This window comes from Sebastes umbrosus, chromosome 13 (assembly GCF_015220745.1).
Source record: "Sebastes umbrosus isolate fSebUmb1 chromosome 13, fSebUmb1.pri, whole genome shotgun sequence".
Classification (NCBI taxonomy): Eukaryota; Metazoa; Chordata; class Actinopteri; order Perciformes; family Sebastidae; genus Sebastes; species Sebastes umbrosus.
This window is the reverse complement of record NC_051281.1, coordinates 24,758,454-24,779,156: the sequence shown is the minus strand read 5'-3', so window position 1 is coordinate 24,779,156 and position 20,703 is coordinate 24,758,454. Positions and strand designations below refer to the sequence as shown.

The window sequence follows — 20,703 nt, the reverse complement described above, 5'->3', positions numbered from 1 at the left end:
CTATTTAAAATTGAAGTAGGCTGTGCTACGTGCTTTCAAAAAATAGCCCACGACTTTGTGATTAGTTCACCAGCGTACTTTCTACAAAGGTTTTTATTTTTTGTCTTCCTCTCTTTTCTCAGTTGACACTGCCAAAAAGGATATTGTATTCCTTCTGGATGGTTCTGATAGCACACGGAACGGCTTCCCTGCCATGCGTGATTTTGTGGAGAAAGTGGTGGAGAAACTCAATGTGGGAGAAAACAAAGACCGTGTCTCTGTAGTCCAGTACAGCAGAGATGCAGAGGTCCATTTCGATCTGAAAACATACACCACAAGCGAGGATATTTTGGATTCAGTCAGAGGACTGAGACACAGAGGTGGCAGACCCCTCAACACCGGGGCAGCCCTCCAATATGTCAGGGACAACGTCTTTACAGACTCCTCCGGGAGTAGGCGCCTGCAAGGTGTTCCACAGATGTTGATCCTGCTAAATGGTGGAAGATCTTTTGACAAAGTAGATACTCCAGCCTCTGCTCTCAAACAGCAGGGCATCTTTGTGATTGGCATTGGAACCAGGAACTCTGACAGTGGAGAGCTGCAGAAAATATCATATGACCCTAAATACGCTCTATCAGTGTCTGAGTTCACTGAACTCCCCAGTGTCCAAGAACAGCTCTCCTCTATAATGAGCACAGCGCTAATGAGGGCCACACCCATAACACCAACAATATCTGGTAAGAAAGTGACAGATTCTTACATTCCAAGATCAGGGTAGTACGCAAATTGACCTGTATTAAAGTTTATTTCACTAAGCTCAGTTCAGCCTGTGCCACTTTGACAAACCTGTTGTTCCAGCATTAATAGAGTAAACTTTGTACACATTCGAGGTTAGCTTTCATCATCTGACTTTTGCACAGGAAAGTTTGACACATGAACCTAAATATGTCTCAAATTCTATGTTCCCTAGTGGAGAGACAGCCAACAGGAAGGGATGTTGTGTTCTTGTTGGATGGATCTGATGGTACTAGAAGTGGATTCCCAGCTATGCGAGACTTTGTCCAAAGAGTAGTAGAGAAACTCAGTGTGGATGACAACAAAGATCGTGTCTCAGTGGTTCAGTACAGCAGAGATCCAGCTGTCCAGTTCTATCTGAACACGTACACGACAAAAGGCGAGATCCTTGACACTGTCAGAGGTTTGAGGCACAAAGGCGGAATACCCCTCAACACTGGAGCAGCTCTCCAGTACCTGAGGGATAATGTCTTCACGGCCTCTGCCGGAAGCAGGCGCCTGGAAGAAGTTCCACAAGTCCTGATATTGCTAAGTGGTGGAAGGTCTTCTGACAGTGTTGATGCACCAGCCTCTGCTCTCAAACAGCTGGGTGTCTTGACCTTTGCAATTGGAACCAGGAACTCTGATAGCAGAGAACTGCAGAAAATATCCCATGACGCCAATTCTGCTCTGTCTGTGTCTGAATTCACTGACCTTCCCCGTATCCTACAGCAACTTCAGTCCTCCGTGGAGGCTGTGGTTATTGACGTCACCCCAGAATCACCAACTGTGCTTGGTATGTTAACAAGCATGGCTTCTTGCTGGCCTGAAAGGCTATCTGACTTGTTTCACCTACACTGAGGGAAATAAATTAAGTGTAATACCTGTTTAGCTTCATGTGTGCATTTAAATAGAGGTGGTGGTGGTGTGCTTGCTTACTATTTAAAATTGAAGTAGGCTGTGCTACGTGCTTTCAAAAAATAGCCCACGACTTTGTGATTAGTTCACCAGCGTACTTTCTACAAAGGTTTTTATTTTTTGTCTTCCTCTCTTTTCTCAGTTGACACTGCCAAAAAGGATATTGTATTCCTTCTGGATGGTTCTGATAGCACACGGAACGGCTTCCCTGCCATGCGTGATTTTGTGGAGAAAGTGGTGGAGAAACTCAATGTGGGAGAAAACAAAGACCGTGTCTCTGTAGTCCAGTACAGCAGAGATGCAGAGGTCCATTTCGATCTGAAAACATACACCACAAGCGAGGATATTTTGGATTCAGTCAGAGGACTGAGACACAGAGGTGGCAGACCCCTCAACACCGGGGCAGCCCTCCAATATGTCAGGGACAATGTCTTTACAGACTCCTCCGGGAGTAGGCGCCTGCAAGGTGTTCCACAGATGTTGATCCTGCTAAATGGTGGAAGATCTTTTGACAAAGTAGATACTCCAGCCTCTGCTCTCAAACAGCAGGGCATCTTTGTGATTGGCATTGGAACCAGGAACTCTGACAGTGGAGAGCTGCAGAAAATATCATATGACCCTAAATATGCTCTATCAGTGTCTGAGTTCACTGACCTCCCCAGTGTCCAAGAACAGCTCTCCTCTATAATGAGCACAGCGCTAATGAGGGCCACACCCATAACACCAACAATATCTGGTAAGAAAGTGACAGATTCTTACATTCCAAGATCAGGGTAGTACGCAAATTGACCTGTATTAAAGTTTGTTTCACTAAGCTCAGTTCAGCCTGTGCCACTTTGACAAACCTGTTGTTCCAGCATTAATAGTGTAAACTTTGTACACATCGAGGTTAGCTTTCATCATCTGACTTTTGCACAGGAAAGTTTGACACATGAACCTAAATATGTCTCAAATTCTATGTTCCCTAGTGGAGAGACAGCCAACAGGAAGGGATGTTGTGTTCTTGTTGGATGGATCTGATGGTACTAGAAGTGGATTCCCAGCTATGCGAGACTTTGTCCAAAGAGTAGTAGAGAAACTCAGTGTGGATGACAACAAAGATCGTGTCTCAGTGGTTCAGTACAGCAGAGATCCAGCTGTCCAGTTCTATCTGAACACGTACACGACAAAAGGCGAGATCCTTGACACTGTCAGAGGTTTGAGGCACAAAGGCGGAATACCCCTCAACACTGGAGCAGCTCTCCAGTACCTGAGGGATAATGTCTTCACGGCCTCTGCCGGAAGCAGGCGCCTGGAAGAAGTTCCACAAGTCCTGATATTGCTAAGTGGTGGAAGGTCTTCTGACAGTGTTGATGCACCAGCCTCTGCTCTCAAACAGCTGGGTGTCTTGACCTTTGCAATTGGAACCAGGAACTCTGATAGCAGAGAACTGCAGAAAATATCCCATGATGCCAATTCTTCTATGTCTGTGTCTGAATTCACTGACCTTCCCCGTATCCTACAGCAACTTCAGTCCTCCGTGGAGGCTGTGGTTATTGACGTCTCCCCAGAATCAACAACTGTGCTTGGTATGTTAACAAGCATGGCTTCTTGCAGGCCTGAAAGGCTATCTGACTTGTTTCACCTACACTGAGGGAAATAAATTAAGTGTAATACCTGTTTAGCTTCATGTGTGCATTTAAATAGAGGTGGTGGTGGTGTGCTTGCCCACTATTTAAAATTGAAGTAGGCTGTGCTACGTGCTTTCAAAAAATAGCCCACCACTTTGTGATTAGTTCACCAGCGTACTTTCTTCAAAGGTTTTTATTTTTTGTCTTCCTCTCTTTTCTCAGTTGACACTGCCAAAAAGGATATTGTATTCCTTCTGGATGGTTCTGATAGCACACGGAACGGCTTCCCTGCCATGCGTGATTTTGTGGAGAAAGTGGTGGAGAAACTCAATGTGGGAGAAAACAAAGACCGTGTCTCTGTAGTCCAGTACAGCAGAGATGCAGAGGTCCATTTCGATCTGAAAACATACACCACAAGCGAGGATATTTTGGATTCAGTCAGAGGACTGAGACACAGAGGTGGCAGACCCCTCAACACCGGGGCAGCCCTCCAATATGTCAGGGACAACGTCTTTACAGACTCCTCCGGGAGTAGGCGCCTGCAAGGTGTTCCACAGATGTTGATCCTGCTAAATGGTGGAAGATCTTTTGACAAAGTAGATACTCCAGCCTCTGCTCTCAAACAGCAGGGCATCTTTGTGATTGGCATTGGAACCAGGAACTCTGACAGTGGAGAGCTGCAGAAAATATCATATGACCCTAAATACGCTCTATCAGTGTCTGAGTTCACTGACCTCCCCAGTGTCCAAGAACAGCTCTCCTCTATAATGAGCACAGCGCTAATGAGGGCCACACCCATAACACCAACAATATCTGGTAAGAAAGTGACAGATTCTTACATTCCAAGATCAGGGTAGTACGCAAATTGACCTGTATTAAAGTTTGATTTCACTAAGCTCAGTTCAGCCTGTGCCACTTGACAAACCTAGTTGTTCCAGCATTAATAGAGTAAACTTTGTACACATCGAGGTTAGCTTTCATCATCTGACTTTTGCACAGGAAAGTTTGACACATGAACCTAAATATGTCTCAAATTCTATGTTCCCTAGTGGAGAGACAGCCAACAGGAAGGGATGTTGTGTTCTTGTTGGATGGATCTGATGGTACTAGAAGTGGATTCCCAGCTATGCGAGACTTTGTCCAAAGAGTAGTAGAGAAACTCAGTGTGGATGACAACAAAGATCGTGTCTCAGTGGTTCAGTACAGCAGAGATCCAGCTGTCCAGTTCTATCTGAACACGTACACGACAAAAGGCGAGATCCTTGACACTGTCAGAGGTTTGAGGCACAAAGGCGGAATACCCCTCAACACTGGAGCAGCTCTCCAGTACCTGAGGGATAATGTCTTCACGGCCTCTGCCGGAAGCAGGCGCCTGGAAGAAGTTCCACAAGTCCTGATATTGCTAAGTGGTGGAAGGTCTTCTGACAGTGTTGATGCACCAGCCTCTGCTCTCAAACAGCTGGGTGTCTTGACCTTTGCAATTGGAACCAGGAACTCTGATAGCAGAGAACTGCAGAAAATATCCCATGACGCCAATTCTGCTCTGTCTGTGTCTGAATTCACTGACCTTCCCCGTATCCTACAGCAACTTCAGTCCTCCGTGGAGGCTGTGGTTATTGACGTCACCCCAGAATCACCAACTGTGCTTGGTATGTTAACAAGCATGGCTTCTTGCTGGCCTGAAAGGCTATCTGACTTGTTTCACCTACACTGAGTGAAATAAATTAAGTGTAATACCTGTTTAGCTTCATGTGTGCATTTAAATAGAGGTGGTGGTGGTGTGCTTGCCCACTATTTAAAATTGAAGTAGGCTGTGCTACGTGCTTTCAAAAATAGCCCACCACTTTGTGATTAGTTCACCAGCGTACTTTCTTCAAAGGTTTTTATTTTTTGTCTTCCTCTCTTTTCTCAGTTGACACTGCCAAAAAGGATATTGTATTCCTTCTGGATGGTTCTGATAGCACACGGAACGGCTTCCCTGCCATGCGTGATTTTGTGGAGAAAGTGGTGGAGAAACTCAATGTGGGAGAAAACAAAGACCGTGTCTCTGTAGTCCAGTACAGCAGAGATGCAGAGGTCCATTTCGATCTGAAAACATACACCACAAGCGAGGATATTTTGGAGATCAGTGTAGGATGTAAATTGACCTGTATTGAAGTATATTTCAGTAAGCTCAGGTCAACCTGTGCCACGATGATAAAGCAGTTTTGCCAACATTAATAGAGTAATTGTTTTAAACATAGATGTTAGCTTTCGTCATCTGACTTTTTTACAGGGAAGTTTTACACATGAACCTAAATTTGTCTAAAATTCTATGTTCCCTAGTGGAGAGAAAGCCAACAGGAAGGGATGTTGTCTTCTTGTTGAATAGATCTGATGGTACACAAACTGGATTTCCAGCTATTGAAAATATTGTTCAAAGAGTAGGAGAGAAACCCTAGCTGTCCAGTTCTAATATGAAATAAATGTTCAAATGAATTTGAAAATAAATAAATATAATAGAAATAGAAAAATAAATGAATAATATATATTCTTTTGACATTTGTTTTTCTTTAATTTTCGTATTTAATTATTTCCCAATTTATTCTTTCATGTTTTTATGTATTTCCCTATTTTTTCATTTACCTTTTTATTTAATTCTGCATTTCTTCACCCATATGTTAATGTAGGTGGTGTCACAAGTACAATTGAACTGTGAACTCTCAAATACATTAACCAATAGCTGATAAGTGACACCATCAAGAAACAACCCTTCATTAACATATGGGTGAAAAAATACGAAAATGTTTGCAAGCATAAATAAATAAATATATAAATGAATAAATAATAGGAGTTATTATTATTATAATTATTGGGAAATAATTAAATGTAAAAATATTTGAATACAAAATAATGTCAAATAAATAAGTTATTTAATTTATTTTCTATTGATGTGCACATTTATAGATTTTATTAGTTATACATGTTTTTTTAATATTTATTTATTAACCTGCATATTTATTTGATGCATTTACTGCTTTATTATTTTATTTATATATGTATTTATTTATTTATTTATTGAGTCATTTACTTATTCAAATAATGGCTGTTTTCATCCATCATATTCTTGAGTCTGAGTCTTGATAATACACGGGGAAAAGTTGCAGCGTTCATCTCAGAAACTCATACAAGGACCTTTTTGAACCGCATTCTTTCCATTCTCTTTCATCTCATTAATTCTCTTAATGTTCTTTTTAATCCTATTAATTTTTCTTTGTATTCATAATAGAGACAAAAAAGCTGTACTCCATAAAAGTGAAAAGACAAATATAAAGTTCTTCTCCTATTCAAAGTAGAACCATTATTTTAACATTACAGCACAAGGAAAGATGTAAATACTGTATATATAATGTTTCTATGTAATTATCAAACAAAAGGTTAAAATCCATTTATTCATCTTTTTTTTTTGGCCCTCATCGGAGAACTAAATCTACTTTGCTTTTGTTCTTTTTCAAATTAGTAGCCAATGAAGGAAAAGATAAGTGATAATACTAATAATAATCATAATATTAGTCATAAATATAACAATATTACTTTCAAAAATAAAAAAAATAAAAATAAGAAGGGGCAATGATGGAAAGCAATGAGCTGTAGACAGTGAACAGAGTTATAGAAAATAAGGCCCTTTTTTCACTTTCTTCTTTTTTAACCGTTTAAAATGGGGTATGGGTAAGGGGTGGAATTGTAACATGAAGATGATAGTCACCGGCAGATTCAGAGGCAGGATCAGACATGAGAGTTTTTTATTTAATTCCGTGATTTGATTACTTTGTTTGGCAGAGACTTGCTCTCATGATATATGTCCCGAGAGGAGGCTCAACCATTATTTTATGGACAATTAAGAGTAGATGTTTGGATTTCCAATTGAGGAAAATAGTTTTCTTGGCGATAGCACCACAAGCAAAGATGTATTGCTTGGTGTTATTAAGTCTGACAGGTCGCCAAGAAGGCAGAAGGATGGAGATAGTGGGATGTTCCATGCAAAAAATTCTGAGAGTTTAGTTGTTATGTCTTTCTAAAGGCTTTGAACTAAGGGGTAGGACCAGACGTTGTGCAGGTAATTGTTGTGGGTGCCAAGTCCACAACGTGTGCAGTACAGGGAATTAGTAAATCCCATTGCGTGCATTTTGTGGCCTGTGAGATGTGTGCAGTGTATTATCTTGATCAGTTGTAAATTGATATATCTGGACGATTGAAAGGTAGATTGACAGATTTATGTCCAGAAGTTGTTATCTGGATTGATATTGAGGTCCTTTTTCCATTTTTCTATTGGTAAAGATATGATGCAGATAAGATTTTGTAAAATTTGGAGAGTTGTTTTGGGGTATTTGCTATGGTAGATTTAATTAATTCATTATTTGGGATGGGCTCAGGGGGTTATTGATTATTTCCATTTTTGCTTTGATAGAGTTTCATTTTTGGGTATACTGTAAATATTGTTCTTTGCCTATGTTGAATTTATCGTTTAACAGGATGATAGAGTTATTTGTAAAGAGATGATGGAGGTGCATTTTTTTTTGCATTTTATTGGTTGGTTAATTCATTCTGATATCTGGGATTTGCCAAAGTTGGGTTAATGTGAATGGACTAAATGTGATATTTTCATTACATATTATTTTCTTTCCACCAGGCTTGGAGAGTATTGTTAATGGTGAGGTAGGTAAAGCAGTTTTGTTTTGTGGTGGATTTGGAAAGGAAGGGCAGGTCTTGGATTGATAATTCTTCACATGCTGTTTGCTCAATGTCTAACCATGGCTGGCGGGGTGGGGTTGAGTGAAGCCATGTGGTGATGTATGTCAGTTGATTCGCTATGTAGTGTTGGTGAAAATTTGGAGCTTCTAGTCCTCCTAAAGTTTTTGATTTTGGAAGGGTTGTCACTTTTATTGTTATTTCTTTTTTTTGCTTTCGCAGTAGAATTGCGTAATAAATAGGTCCAGATTTTTAAGCCAGTTGGATGTTGGATTGATTGGATGTGGATCATGTTAAACAGAGTAGATTTTTGGTAAGATTACAATTTTATGGTATTGATTCATCCGATAAGTGTTAAGGGGTGCGTTGTTCAGCGTGTGAGATCTTCTTCAATGCTTTTTAACAGAGGTGTATGGTTTAGATGAAATAATTCTGATAGTCTTGGAGATATGTTAACCCCTAAATAGATTATATCACCGGTGAGAAATTTGCCTGTATGATAACTGATATTCTCCTTTCTTTCCATAGACTGGTAAAATAGTTGATTTGGTCCAATTGATTGAATAGTCAGATACATATTAAAGAATGAGGTGATGACTTTTGTTATTTCAGTGAGAGATTTGGTTGGATTTTGAAGGAATAAGATTACATCATCTGTATAAAGACTTATGTTGTGGATTGTAGTATCTGTGGAGATGCCAATGATGCTATTATTCTGTCTTATTGCTGCTGCTGATGGATCCAAAAAAGGGTGAACCTTGTCTTGTTCCAAGGAGTAATCTAAAGTTTGGTAATGATGATAAAATGTGCCTTCAATATATTGTGCATCTCTGGTAAATAACAAATATGCAACAGTAGAGAGATAGCAAGTAGCATGCACAAAATTAAATAAAGTATAGCATTCTTGAAACGGTTTATGATCAAGTTAAAGAATGTTTTAAGGTATAATAGAGTTGCTGTGTTGATATCCATATTTGGCAGAGGGAATCTGATCCATGTATTAATTATTAATAATCTGGGATCTAGATACATTTGGAGCCAGTCTAGACTTTGAAGAAAGTTGTTGTTTCTAAAGAATTAGCTCGAGCTCATAGATACAATAAATGGAAAAACTGAAATAATAGATCTTGCATTAACATACAATTCATTACTCTCACTCACTCTAAATACACTGAAGAAACTACTGCAAAGCATGTCAAATAGAAGTTATGTATTAACATCATCATCAGCCCCTGTTAAGAGAATAGGAGTTTTAAGTGGGTTTTAGGAATTTTTAGTGTCAGAAATGTCATCATCAAAACAGCTTGTTGTAGATTTCTAGTTGATCTGCCTTCCTGCTGCCAGGATCAGATTTGTCTGTGTGGATGTTTTACAGTAGGAAATAATGAAAATGAGGTTGTGATATGTAGGCTGGATATAACAAACTTCTTCTGACATCCATTATATTCAGTAGTAGTTATTTTTTTTTAACCAATATAACTTTCATTCATTTTCATCTGAATTTTATGCTAGAAGCAGACACTTTTCACCACACTTTACAGGGTCATTTTGCAATAAAGGACAGTTCATTGCAAGATGAAAAGTTTGGAAAAAATGTAAATGGCCTCCTGAATATGCACCCGATTACCACACATTTGGCAAGAAAACATACTGTATGGCTTAGGAACAAATTATGGGCTAAACTTTTCTCCCTCTTATCAAATCAAGAAATCTGAACAGAGTCCAACAGTATGTTAAAAGGCTATCATACATTGGTGTATAATTGCTACTGTAATATTCCTTTGACCATTTCTTTCATATTTTGATGACTTATGTTATAATAATGCCTTTTTCCTCTCTTTCAGCTGAGACGCAGGGACCCCGGAAGGATGTCGTTTTCCTTGTTGATGGATCTGATGGTGTTGGACGGGAATTTCCTATCATCCAGGAGTTTATCCGTAGGGTCGTGGAGAGTCTGAATGTGGGCGAGAATAAGATCCGGATTGGCGTGGTCCAGTATGGTGACTTTGCTCAGGCTGACATGTTTTTGAACACACATACAACCAAAGAAGGTGTTTTGAATGCCGTCAGGGGAATGAGGCAGCGACGAGGAAGACAACGTAACCTGGGTCAGGCCTTGCAGTTTGTCAGTCAGGATGTTCTGACAGCGGCACGTGGTAGCAGGAAGCAAGAAGGTGTACCGCAGTTTGTAATTGTTGTCTCCAGTGGGTCTTCAACAGATGACATCAGTAGTGCAGCATCTTCCCTCAAAAAATCTAGAGTTCTTCCCTTCAGCATTGGGACCAGGGATGTTAACCCTACAGAGCTCCAGGTGGTGTCATACGTGCCTAACTTTGCCTACTCTATAGATGATCTCCCTGGCCTGTACACAGTCCAAGAAAACTTAATCACCACTCTCACTGAGCTGTCAGATGATGACATCGCCAGGATGCGTCCAGTATTCCCAAGCACTGATGGTAATTTTACTCAATTCAATTGTTTAAAAGATGATTTACAGTCTAAAAACATTCTCACACACCCGACTCCTCTTTACTACAGTGTCTGTGATTTACTCTTTACATGATACATGACTTTCTCAGTCATACTGTATGTCCTCAATACCTATTAGAAACTCTGTAGTTAGTAATCATACCTTGTTTCTGTGCTTGCATTCTTTTTGAGCAGTAATCCCACCAGCACCCACGGGAGGAGAAAAGAGGGATGTCGTATTTCTAATTGATGGCACAACAGCGGTGCGTAGTGAGTTCCCTTCCATCCGTGAAATGATAAAAAGAGTCGTGGAGAAGCTGGATGTAGGACTGGATAAGGTCCGAATTTCAGTGGTACAGTACAGTGATGACCCAAAGCAAGAATTTCTTCTGAATGAATTCTCCACCAAAGATGAGGTACGCCAGGCTGTAATGAGACTTAAAAGCAAAGGTGGGAACCGTCTAAACACAGGTCGTGCTCTTGAGTGGGTCTACAGAAACATCTACCAGAGGTCAGCGGGAAGCCGCATTGAAGATGGTGTGCCTCAGTTCCTCATTCTAGTTACAGGTGGCAAATCTGCAGATGATGTATCCACTGCGGCTGACCAACTTAAGAGAAACCAGGTTGCACCTCTTGCCATTGGTTCAAGGAATGCAGACCCTGATGAACTGAGACAGATTGCCCTGAAGCCTGAACTGGTATATACCGTTCCAAGTTTCCAGCAGCTTCCAAGAGTGGAGTCGCAGCTCATTGATTCAGTCAAAACAATATCCACCACTGATATCATCGATAGTTATGTTCCTCCCTCAGTGGACTTAGGTAAGAACTACTATCTCATATATTAAAGGTTAACTTCAAGTTGTAAATGCTCAACACAATAACTGAAAGATGTTTTCATCATTTGCTTTTTAGCATTGTTTTATATTCCTCATATAATTGAAAAAAAGTAGTAGATTGTTTTATATGCATCAGACTTTATCTTATATATATTAAGATAAAACATATCTCCCTTTCTCTTTGTTGTGCTTATTTTGCAGGCAACCTTGATCTTGGGAAAAAGGACATTATCTTCCTTATTGATGGCTCAGACAATACAGGTACTGCTGGCATTGCACATATCCGTGACTTCATCCTCAACATTGTCAAACAACTCGATGTGCAGCTTGATCAAGTGCGTGTGGGTGTTGTCCAGTATGCAGACAGAGTCAAAACAGAGTTCTCACTCATCACTCACAACAACAAACCAGCTGTTGTCTCTGCTATCCAAAGACTTCGTCAGATCGGTGGCCGGTCATCAAATCTGGCTGATGCCATAGAGTATGTTATGCAGAATGAGTTAAAACCCGCTGCTGGTGTTCGTCTAGCAGATGCCTCCCAGCATCTTGTGGTTCTAACAGGCGGACGTTCCCCCCAAGATGTTTCCATCTATGGACCTCTGCTTAAGGGCGCCCGGGTCAACTGCATTGGTGTTGGAGCTGCTGGTGCTGAAAAAAGGCAGCTAACCCAAATTGCCACCACCGAAGATGATGTTCTCGAGGTTTCTGACTTCCCTGGCCTGCCAACAATCCGGCAAGGGGTTATTGACAGGTTGAGTGGGACTATCCCTGTGGAACCACCCACAGATCCTTGTAAGTTGTTGTAAAATGTACACATATTACAGATACTTAGATAACTATCTAATAATTTTACCTAAATATGATCTAACAATACTAAAATCTAATGAGTCACTATTTTCACCCGTCTCTACCCTGTCCTCATCATTATCTCATCTTCCTTCTCACAGCATCTGGCCTGCCTCCACCCAAAAAGGCTGACATAGTGTTTTTGGTGGATGGCTCCATTAACTTGGGAAGGGACAACTTCAAAGAAGTGATGGTGTTTATCAACAGCCTAATTGATCTGTTCTTCACCGAGAGAGACAACCTGCGGATTGGCCTGGCACATTATGCCACAGATGTGACTGATGTCTTCTACCTCAATACATATCAGAACAGGCAAGGCATTCTAGATGCCATTGACCGAGCAGAGTACAAAGGTGGACGGAGAATCAACACTGGTGCAGCCATTCGTCACATTCAAGATGTTCACTTTACCAAAGATAAAGGCAGTAGGATGGATGAGGGCACTCCTCAGATCCTAATGGTTTTCACTGGAGGACGCTCAGCTGATGATGGCAAAACAGCAGCCCTTGGTCTGAAGAAAAAAGGTGTGAGAGTCTTTGCTGTAGGAGTGGGCGACATTGAGAATGAGTTAGAAGACCTAGCAAGTGAGTCCTCCACTGTGGCTCGGGCAAGCACCTTCCGGGAACTTTCAGAGCTCACTGAGCAAATCCTGGAGACTTTGGATGATGAAGTGAAAGGGAAGCTGTGTGTTGGTGTGCAAGAAACTCCTAAAAGTAAGAGACATAGTATTATTTTTTTCTTGCTAATGTACTTTATTGCTGAGCTGTTTCACATTTAGTTTACAACGTATAATTAAAAGTTTTAGTTTCCAGATGTTTGCTATGATTAAAAAACAAAAAAAACACCTAAAAGAAAAGCCATGCTCTCTTTTACAGCCTGCAGCATAGAGGTGTTGGTGGGTTTTGATGTTTCTGCCCAGAACATCTTCAGTGCTCAGACAAACCTCCAGAAGAAGGTCGAAGGCATTCTGCAGAGGATTTCCAAAATGGCAGCTATCAGTTGCTCATCTGGACAGATACCCTCTGTGCAAGTGGGCATGCTGGCCATGGACTCAGCCTCTGAGCCTGTCCAGCTGGACTTCACAGACAATGCTGATGTGCTCATTGAGGCCTTCAAAGCCCTACGGAGTCGTGGCCCCTTTGTCCTCAATGGCAAGACCATCTCAGCTTACACCAATAGGTTCAAAACCAGACAGGATGACGTTGTCAAGGTTAGTTACTGAAACAGTTTAAACTAGAGATGTCTAGAGATAAAATAACATTGGAAATTATAGCAGCAAGCGGCAATTTGCGGGTTGAACCCTTTTTTCACTAAACAGAAAGAAGTAGCTTAATTGACTAAATCAAAGCTGCAAGCAGCTATGAGCAGGTTTTGGGCTTCACAAAGTTGAGCAAAGTCACTTCAGCTGATTTAATTCTGTATAGTAGAAGTGAGACCAATCACACACTTGTTTCATCATTTCAATATATACAGCCTTTCAATAATAGTACACTCAGAGTCTGACCAGTCATATATCTTGGCAATTTGGGAAAATGTTTCAACAGTTTATTTAAAAATATTCAGCAAGTTTGATGATGAACTCTCATTAATTTATGGACAAATATGCTTCAGGGCCATGCACATGTTTGGACCTGGTGATGCCCCCTTTTCAGCGATTTCAAAGTAGCTTTACGCACCTGGTTCAACATTGTTATGAAACATATCCTCTGAGTTTTGTATTGAGTGGACAAACAATTCCTGATGTATAGTCTGATTTGTGTTATGCCACACACATTTTTGAGACCGTTATCTTGGTTAATACTTGCCCCCAGAGCATTTGCACCCTAACCACCAGGTTTGGAGATACACATTTTTAGTACTTGTGGCACCCCCCATGGGTTGAGCTCAAAATGCTTTGGAGGGCCTGTACCCAAACATGTTCTGAAGATATCTACCAAGATTTATTATGATTTGACTATTGGTCAATTAATTATGGCCAATTTCCTGATAAGCCCTGCCTTTTGTGAAGTTCATTGGTTATTATCTTCAAAATGGAATGCGATATCAACAAGCTTTTAATATTTTTTGATGAGCTTACTCCAATAATGATCCACACACAATTTGGTAGCAATTGGATTCACATTTTAGGAGAAAATGTAAAAAATGTGTTTTTCAAAAAATTCTAAATGGCAAAAAATCTGTCAGGTGGACTCTGGTGGTTATTGAGGCCTTTTTGTAGAGCACATTGAGCTGTACTTGTGTTGAATTTGTCTGTTAGATAGTTTGTGAGGGAAGTACCTCCACTCTGTAACACCACTGTACAGTTGGAGCGGACTGAGTGTTTCTTAGGTTCCAACAACAGGGTAATATTTATTCTCTCTAGCGGATTGTGTCACGTCAATTTCAGGGGTCACATTCTCTCAGCTAATCTACATTCATATCAATAATTTAAGATGATCAACATAATAGTTTTTGAACCAGAACTTTCTGTACTTGGATCAATTAGCTCATGAAAAAAATTATTCAACATTCAAAGATAATTAATCAACATTCAGGTCAATAAAAGTATAGGATCAAACTCTGTATTGGCGCATACCAAATATTAAAGGACTTGGATCAAGATTACAGCCAAAAAACTGGACATACTTAGTTTAAACTTACTAATGAAAAGACTCATGGAAAATGTAAAACAGTATGAAACTGAATTGTGTTTTTCCCCTGAAGGTTGTCGTTCATCTTACTGATGGTATTGATGCCCCATATGCTGAATTAAAAACGCAAGTTGAGGAGCTTCGGGTATCAGGTAAAAAGATAATACAGTACAAACTGCCCTTCATATCTATCCTTAAACCCCACCAAGCCACCATCATATGTATCATAGAAATATCATATTAAGAGGTAATTAATGTTCCTGAAACTCTTATATGTGCAAAACAGGAGTGAACAGTTTCATCCTGGTCGGGCTAGAGCGGGTGCCCAAATTTGAGGAGGCTTTGCTGCTGGAATTCGGTCGTGGATTCAGGTACACCAGACCCCTACGGCTCAACATCATGGACTTGGACTATGAGCTAATGGAAGAACTGGTGAGTACTAATCAGTCAGACAGAAGACTTTCATGAGCTTCCTTTTTTCCCCTTGAATTGCTTAATTCATTTGTTTTCTTTTGCTGCGTAGGACAATATTGCAGAGAGGGAGTGCTGTGCAGTGCCATGCAAATGCATTGGCACCAGAGGAGACCGAGGAGCAGTTGGATTCTCAGGGGATAAGGTATCCACTGTCAAAAAAAGAAAATATATTGTTTTGACACCTTGCCTTTAATTATACCAGAAAAGAAGTGAGGCTAATACTTTTTTGTTTTGTCTTTCAGGGTGGCCCAGGATCACCAGGAAGCCAAGGACATCCTGGAGATGAGGGTGGACCTGTAAGTATGAATGCCTTGCTTACGTATGTAGTCACAGTCTGACAATGTTTCCATAAGAGACTTTCTGCTGTAAACTGTCCTTATCTATAACATGTTTAACCATATTTTTTGTTCTCAAGAAGTTCAGCGACAACTTTTGATGTTATTTTTGTTTTCCAGCACTTCATGTTCCTTATATTGTATCCCTCCTTTATTTGGTCAACATATTCAATTGTCTTTATTTTGTAATGACAGGGAGAGAGAGGTCCTCCTGGTGTGAATGGAACTCAGGGATTCCAGGGATGTCCTGGACAAAGAGGTGTCAAGGTAAAGGCTTTATTAACTTTAACCTTCAACACAAACTTATGTGTTACTTTAAATTGACAATATTCTTGTTTTTTATTTTTTTTATTTAATACAGTAGTGAAACATTGTTTTTTTCTTTTGTTCAGGGTTCTCGTGGGTACTCAGGAGAAAAGGTGAGTATTTTTCTTTCTTTTTTAATAAAGTCTTCAGTATTAGATAAAGCTGTCAGAAAGAAGGCTAATGCACAGATTACCTAACCAACTACTATTGTGTTGCAGGGTGAATTTGGAGAAATTGGGCTTGACGGCATCAATGGAGAAGAGGTAAGCGTGTGTTATATTACATTTTGTCATTCAGTCCATGTCTTTAATATGTGATAAATCATCATGATTCATGTACAATTGCTTCTTGTCTTAAGCTGTGTGGCGAGTCCCACCAATGTGTTTATGTGACAAACACATGTGAATGTGCTTTAGTTTATGCATGATTGTGGACTTTAATTGACATCTTCTGTATATTTTCAGGGCAAAAGTGGAGTGGCTGGACCCCCAGGAGACAGAGGAAACCCTGGCAGAAGAGTGAGTGGCTGGATGCGATTTTTGGCTTTTCTTTTTTTCTACTTTTTTCTTTAAAATGGCTAGTGCTGATAAATGCTCACTAAACATATTTATTGCTTTTAGGGTCCCAAAGGTACCAAAGGACAAGCAGGAGACGGAGGAGAAATTGGAATCAGAGGAGACCCTGTGAGTATTATGAAAAGTGATTATAGTGCCATTTACTGTCTGAAGTTATAAAATAACATATTGTTTTGAACATGGATTCCTGAACTGATTTTGACTGATTATAGAGGAATATTATGTGCATTACTTGTTGAGTGTTTGTATACCTACCCAGTATGTGATAGAGTGAAAGTTACTAATTGCCTGTTCTAATGCCATTGAGCAAGGCTCCAAACATTGGCCAGTGGTAAAAGATTGCAGTGTCTGATCATTTAGTATGTGATTGTATACATCCCTCCTTCAGCCTGTTATCGCTCTCCCAAACAGTTTGTATACATAAGAATGTGCTCTTGATCAGTGTTTTAGGGTATTTGAATGTAGCAGAAATGAAAAAGAGATATCTGTCTAATAGGGTACAAGTGGACAAGATAACAACCGCGCAGGACCTAAAGGAGACCCCGGTGATGCTGGACCTGCGGTAATGTCCTCTTTCACACATTGTATTGCTATAGAAAAAAGATCCATCCTGCCAATGCATTTTCAACATGACATGGTTGGTTGTGTTTGTATGCGTTTGTTTTATTGTGATGTCTGCTTTGAAATGATAGGGAGAGCCTGGTGAGGATGGAAAGAAAGGAGGCCCCGGTGAACTCGGTAGAGGGGTAAACAATTTTGCCATCTCTTCATTATCTTTGCTAAATACTGTTTTACCATTGTTTTTTGCTAATCAAGACTTGTTTCTACTCCCACTTCCTTAGGGACCTGATGGCAGACGAGGCCCACCTGGAAAGGCTGTAAGTCCTGTTTTGGTGATAACATACATTGTTTAATACTTATTGCAGTTACTCTTGTAATGGCAGTAATAGTAACATTTTGATGCCTGCATGTCATTAAAGGGAATTCCCGGAAAGCCAGGATCTGCAGGTGTTCAGGGAGAGCCTGGTATTGGAGGATCTAGAGTAAGTTTGTCATTCTTTTCACAACATTTGGCAGACTATTCAATCTACAAATGCACTTGCCAAAACGCAAAATGTATTACAGTGGATGTTGTCATTATTGTTAATACTTTTCTTGGCCACATTAGCAATACGACAAATTGTTTTGACTGGACTGTGACTGGCGTATATCTATTAGATAGCTGGAAGACCAGCTCTAATATGCAAGAAACTGGTGCATCATCGACGTCTGGTTTGTCTTTTTACAGGGTCCACCTGGACCAAAACATTCACCAGGAACCAGAGGAGAAGATGGAAACCCTGGACCCAGAGTGAGTGAACCTGTTAAGGTTTTATTATTTAATCAAACATTTAGCTATGTCTGTAACATATTAAATACCTATTTATTCCAGTTAAGTCATATATATATATTTATGAATCAGTTTTAAATGGTAAAATGCAGATAGGGAACACAGAGCAGACACATTAAAATCTCATTTCCCAAATAAAGCAATAAATTGTGTCTACCACACATTGCAACTGCAATGGCACACTGGTTTAACTAGCTGAAAATGATATGCGCGATGTACTTCATTTTGAGAAAAGGTATGTCTTTTAATGTCCTAATGTTTTGTTTTCTAGGGTCCCGGAGGTAGTCCAGGTCCCGCTGGAGAAAAGGGTAGAAGAGCATCTCTTGGTCGCAAGGTATTGAGTGGAGCATAATTTGGCATGGCTTTGGATCTTCCATAACAGGCTTGTTTATTTGAGCAAACATGAAAGCGCTATGAGAAAGCATCAAGGCTCTGCTTGAGATATACTGCAACAAAAGCATAGTGACTTAATTAAATCTATAGAAACTGACCCGATAGCTTAAAAACATTATTTTAATTCGTAGCCTTGACATTCTCTTTGAATCTTTAACTATTTATGTCTCTGTGTCATCATCTTTATCTGGCTATCTCTGTGTCTTTGTAGGGAGAGCCAGGAGAGCCAGGACCTAAGGGTGGTATTGGACCTCTTGGTCCCCGTGGAGAGTCTGTAAGAATGAAACTGTATCTTCTTTGCATGTACCGTACTGTAAAACTGGTGAAAAATGAGCAACAACAAAAAACTTTCCACTCTCCAAGATATCAGACTTACATGGTGTGTCATATTGTTTAGGATACCAAATGTCTATATTTTATAATACAGTAGAGGGTTATTAGGTAATCTTCACAATAATTGTCCTTGTGAAAGAGAACGCCCTGGCAGGAGAAGTTCTGCCTCAGGCTACAAGTCGAAGAGGCTATTCTTTGCATCACTGCCATGTGTGCTGTTATGTTGCTGTGTCTTTAATATCAGAGAATGTATGTGGTGTGTTTTTAATTAAGGAATTGGTGGGTTTTGCTGAGAAGGATCGTATTCAATGTGTTCTGTCTTGAATGAGTACCATAACATTGCTTAGTATCACGTAACAGCACTGTTACAGTATGCTGGGAGAGGGGAGAGGGAGGGTGTTGCGCATGTTTCCTGTTAACTACCAAGCATGTATGCAGCTGGATACAAATCCTTGATTGAGTATTTTTTCTTCTTCTTTGTTTTATAGGGTGAAGATGGTAGAGATGGGTTTGGCGTTGCAGGGCCTAAAGGAAGAAAGGCAAGTGAATTTTGACCTCTAGTACTATATAACAATGTATGGTAATCAGGTGTGTCTTCTTTTTGATTAGCATTAAAATTACATTTAGCCAACAACTATCCAGTGATATTTTAGAAATTGAATTAAGAGAATGTTAAAATCACGAACAGAAATGATGATAAGAGGGAGATGCAGAACTGTCTGCTACAGTCTAACTACTATTGCCATTTAAGACATCTGAAGTCTTTTCTTAAACACACATGTAGTACATCCCTACTTCAATGCTGAATAGCACTATAAAGAATGTCATGGCTTCTGGCCCATTTAAAGATACAATTATCAGTGAGACAAATGCAGTTACACGCTCATTCAATGGGACAATAATGATACCAATAATACTTAAAGTATGTATGCATTTTCCTCTACAGGGCGATGAGGGCTTCCCAGGATTCCCAGGACAAAAGGTAATGGAAAACACTGACTCCTGATGTGAAATGTATCAAAGGTTGCAAATTATAGTGTTTACACTGTACATATTGACCAGAGGACCTTCCGTTTGATGTTGGTCTTGTTAACTGTGTTTTAGATATAAAGGCATGGATGTCACAGAACTGTTTACAGCTCAACCAGGTTAAAACAGAAGTGCTGATCATTGGTTCAAAGGCTCAGAGAGAGAAACTTGCCTCCAAACTAAATACACAAGGACTCAACCCAAGCCATGAAAAAATAAATCGAGGAGTGATTTTCGATTCTGAGTTTAAGTCTCATATGCAGGTTGTCACAAAAAGCGTTTTTTCATTTGAGAAACATCTCCAAAGTGAGGCCATTTTTCTCTCTGAGCAACACAGAGAGACTGATGCCTGCTTTTATAACTATTGTAACACTCCTTTCTGGTCTACCAAGAACTATAATAAATCAACTACAATTGATTCAAAATTCTGCTGATCGAGTGATGACTAAGACCAGAAGTAGAGTACACATTATGTCTATTTTAAAGTCGTTACATTGGTTACCCGTTAGTATTCATATTGATTTTAAAGTTCTTTCGATAGTTTATACATTTTTTCATTAGTTTATAAGGCACTGCATGGCCATGCACCAGACTACCTCTAGAAATGCTTTTGGATTATGAACCAGGAAGGCCTCTCAGATCCTCCCTTTTTTTTTTTTTTGTTGTTCCACAAAGCAGAACAAAAACTTTTGGCAATGCTGCTTTCAGCCATTACACTCCAAGCCGCTGGAATAGCCTTTCAGAGGATCTGAGAAAAGCTGAAAATATTCATATTTTTAAACATAAACTAAACAAACATCTATTTATTCTGGTTTTTATGTAGTGTTTAAACTTTTTTGTGGTTTTATTATTTTTACTCATCTTATTAATTTTTTTTTATATCTATTTTACTCTATTTTGTTTTATCAACATTTTACTACTTTTAACATACTAAGTTTTGTCAATGGCTTGTAAAGCACTTTGAAGTGTATTTGATTTGTTTGAAAGGTGCTATTTAAATGAAGTGTAATTGATTGATTGATTGATTGATTGATTGATTGATTGATTGATTGATTGCATTCTGTTTACTTCCATCATT

At 39.7% G+C, this 20,703-nt stretch overlaps 1 protein-coding gene across 5 annotated transcripts in view; it reads left to right on the top strand.

Moving 5' to 3' along the window:
- The window catches only part of col6a3 (collagen, type VI, alpha 3), a 35,794-nt gene that overhangs the window by 4,441 nt on the left and 10,650 nt on the right, over positions 1–20,703 (top strand). For 4 of the 5 annotated variants that reach the window (XM_037790250.1, XM_037790249.1, XM_037790248.1 and 1 more), the window contains exons 7-35: positions 123–716; positions 950–1,549; positions 1,814–2,407; positions 2,640–3,239; positions 3,504–4,097; positions 4,331–4,930; positions 9,854–10,465; positions 10,674–11,297; positions 11,516–12,106; positions 12,262–12,873; positions 13,036–13,370; positions 14,864–14,942; positions 15,077–15,222; positions 15,314–15,406; positions 15,507–15,560; positions 15,795–15,866; positions 15,992–16,018; positions 16,124–16,168; positions 16,370–16,423; positions 16,526–16,588; positions 16,977–17,042; positions 17,173–17,226; positions 17,323–17,358; positions 17,461–17,523; positions 17,769–17,831; positions 18,142–18,204; positions 18,475–18,537; positions 19,085–19,135; positions 19,543–19,578. In XM_037790250.1, the coding sequence (XP_037646178.1) occupies positions 123–716; positions 950–1,549; positions 1,814–2,407; positions 2,640–3,239; positions 3,504–4,097; positions 4,331–4,930; positions 9,854–10,465; positions 10,674–11,297; positions 11,516–12,106; positions 12,262–12,873; positions 13,036–13,370; positions 14,864–14,942; positions 15,077–15,222; positions 15,314–15,406; positions 15,507–15,560; positions 15,795–15,866; positions 15,992–16,018; positions 16,124–16,168; positions 16,370–16,423; positions 16,526–16,588; positions 16,977–17,042; positions 17,173–17,226; positions 17,323–17,358; positions 17,461–17,523; positions 17,769–17,831; positions 18,142–18,204; positions 18,475–18,537; positions 19,085–19,135; positions 19,543–19,578 (7,484 nt within the window). The remainder of the gene's footprint in view (positions 1–122; positions 717–949; positions 1,550–1,813; positions 2,408–2,639; positions 3,240–3,503; positions 4,098–4,330; positions 4,931–9,853; positions 10,466–10,673; positions 11,298–11,515; positions 12,107–12,261; positions 12,874–13,035; positions 13,371–14,863; positions 14,943–15,076; positions 15,223–15,313; positions 15,407–15,506; positions 15,561–15,794; positions 15,867–15,991; positions 16,019–16,123; positions 16,169–16,369; positions 16,424–16,525; positions 16,589–16,976; positions 17,043–17,172; positions 17,227–17,322; positions 17,359–17,460; positions 17,524–17,768; positions 17,832–18,141; positions 18,205–18,474; positions 18,538–19,084; positions 19,136–19,542; positions 19,579–20,703) is intronic. The other variant, XM_037790251.1, reaches the window with a different exon arrangement.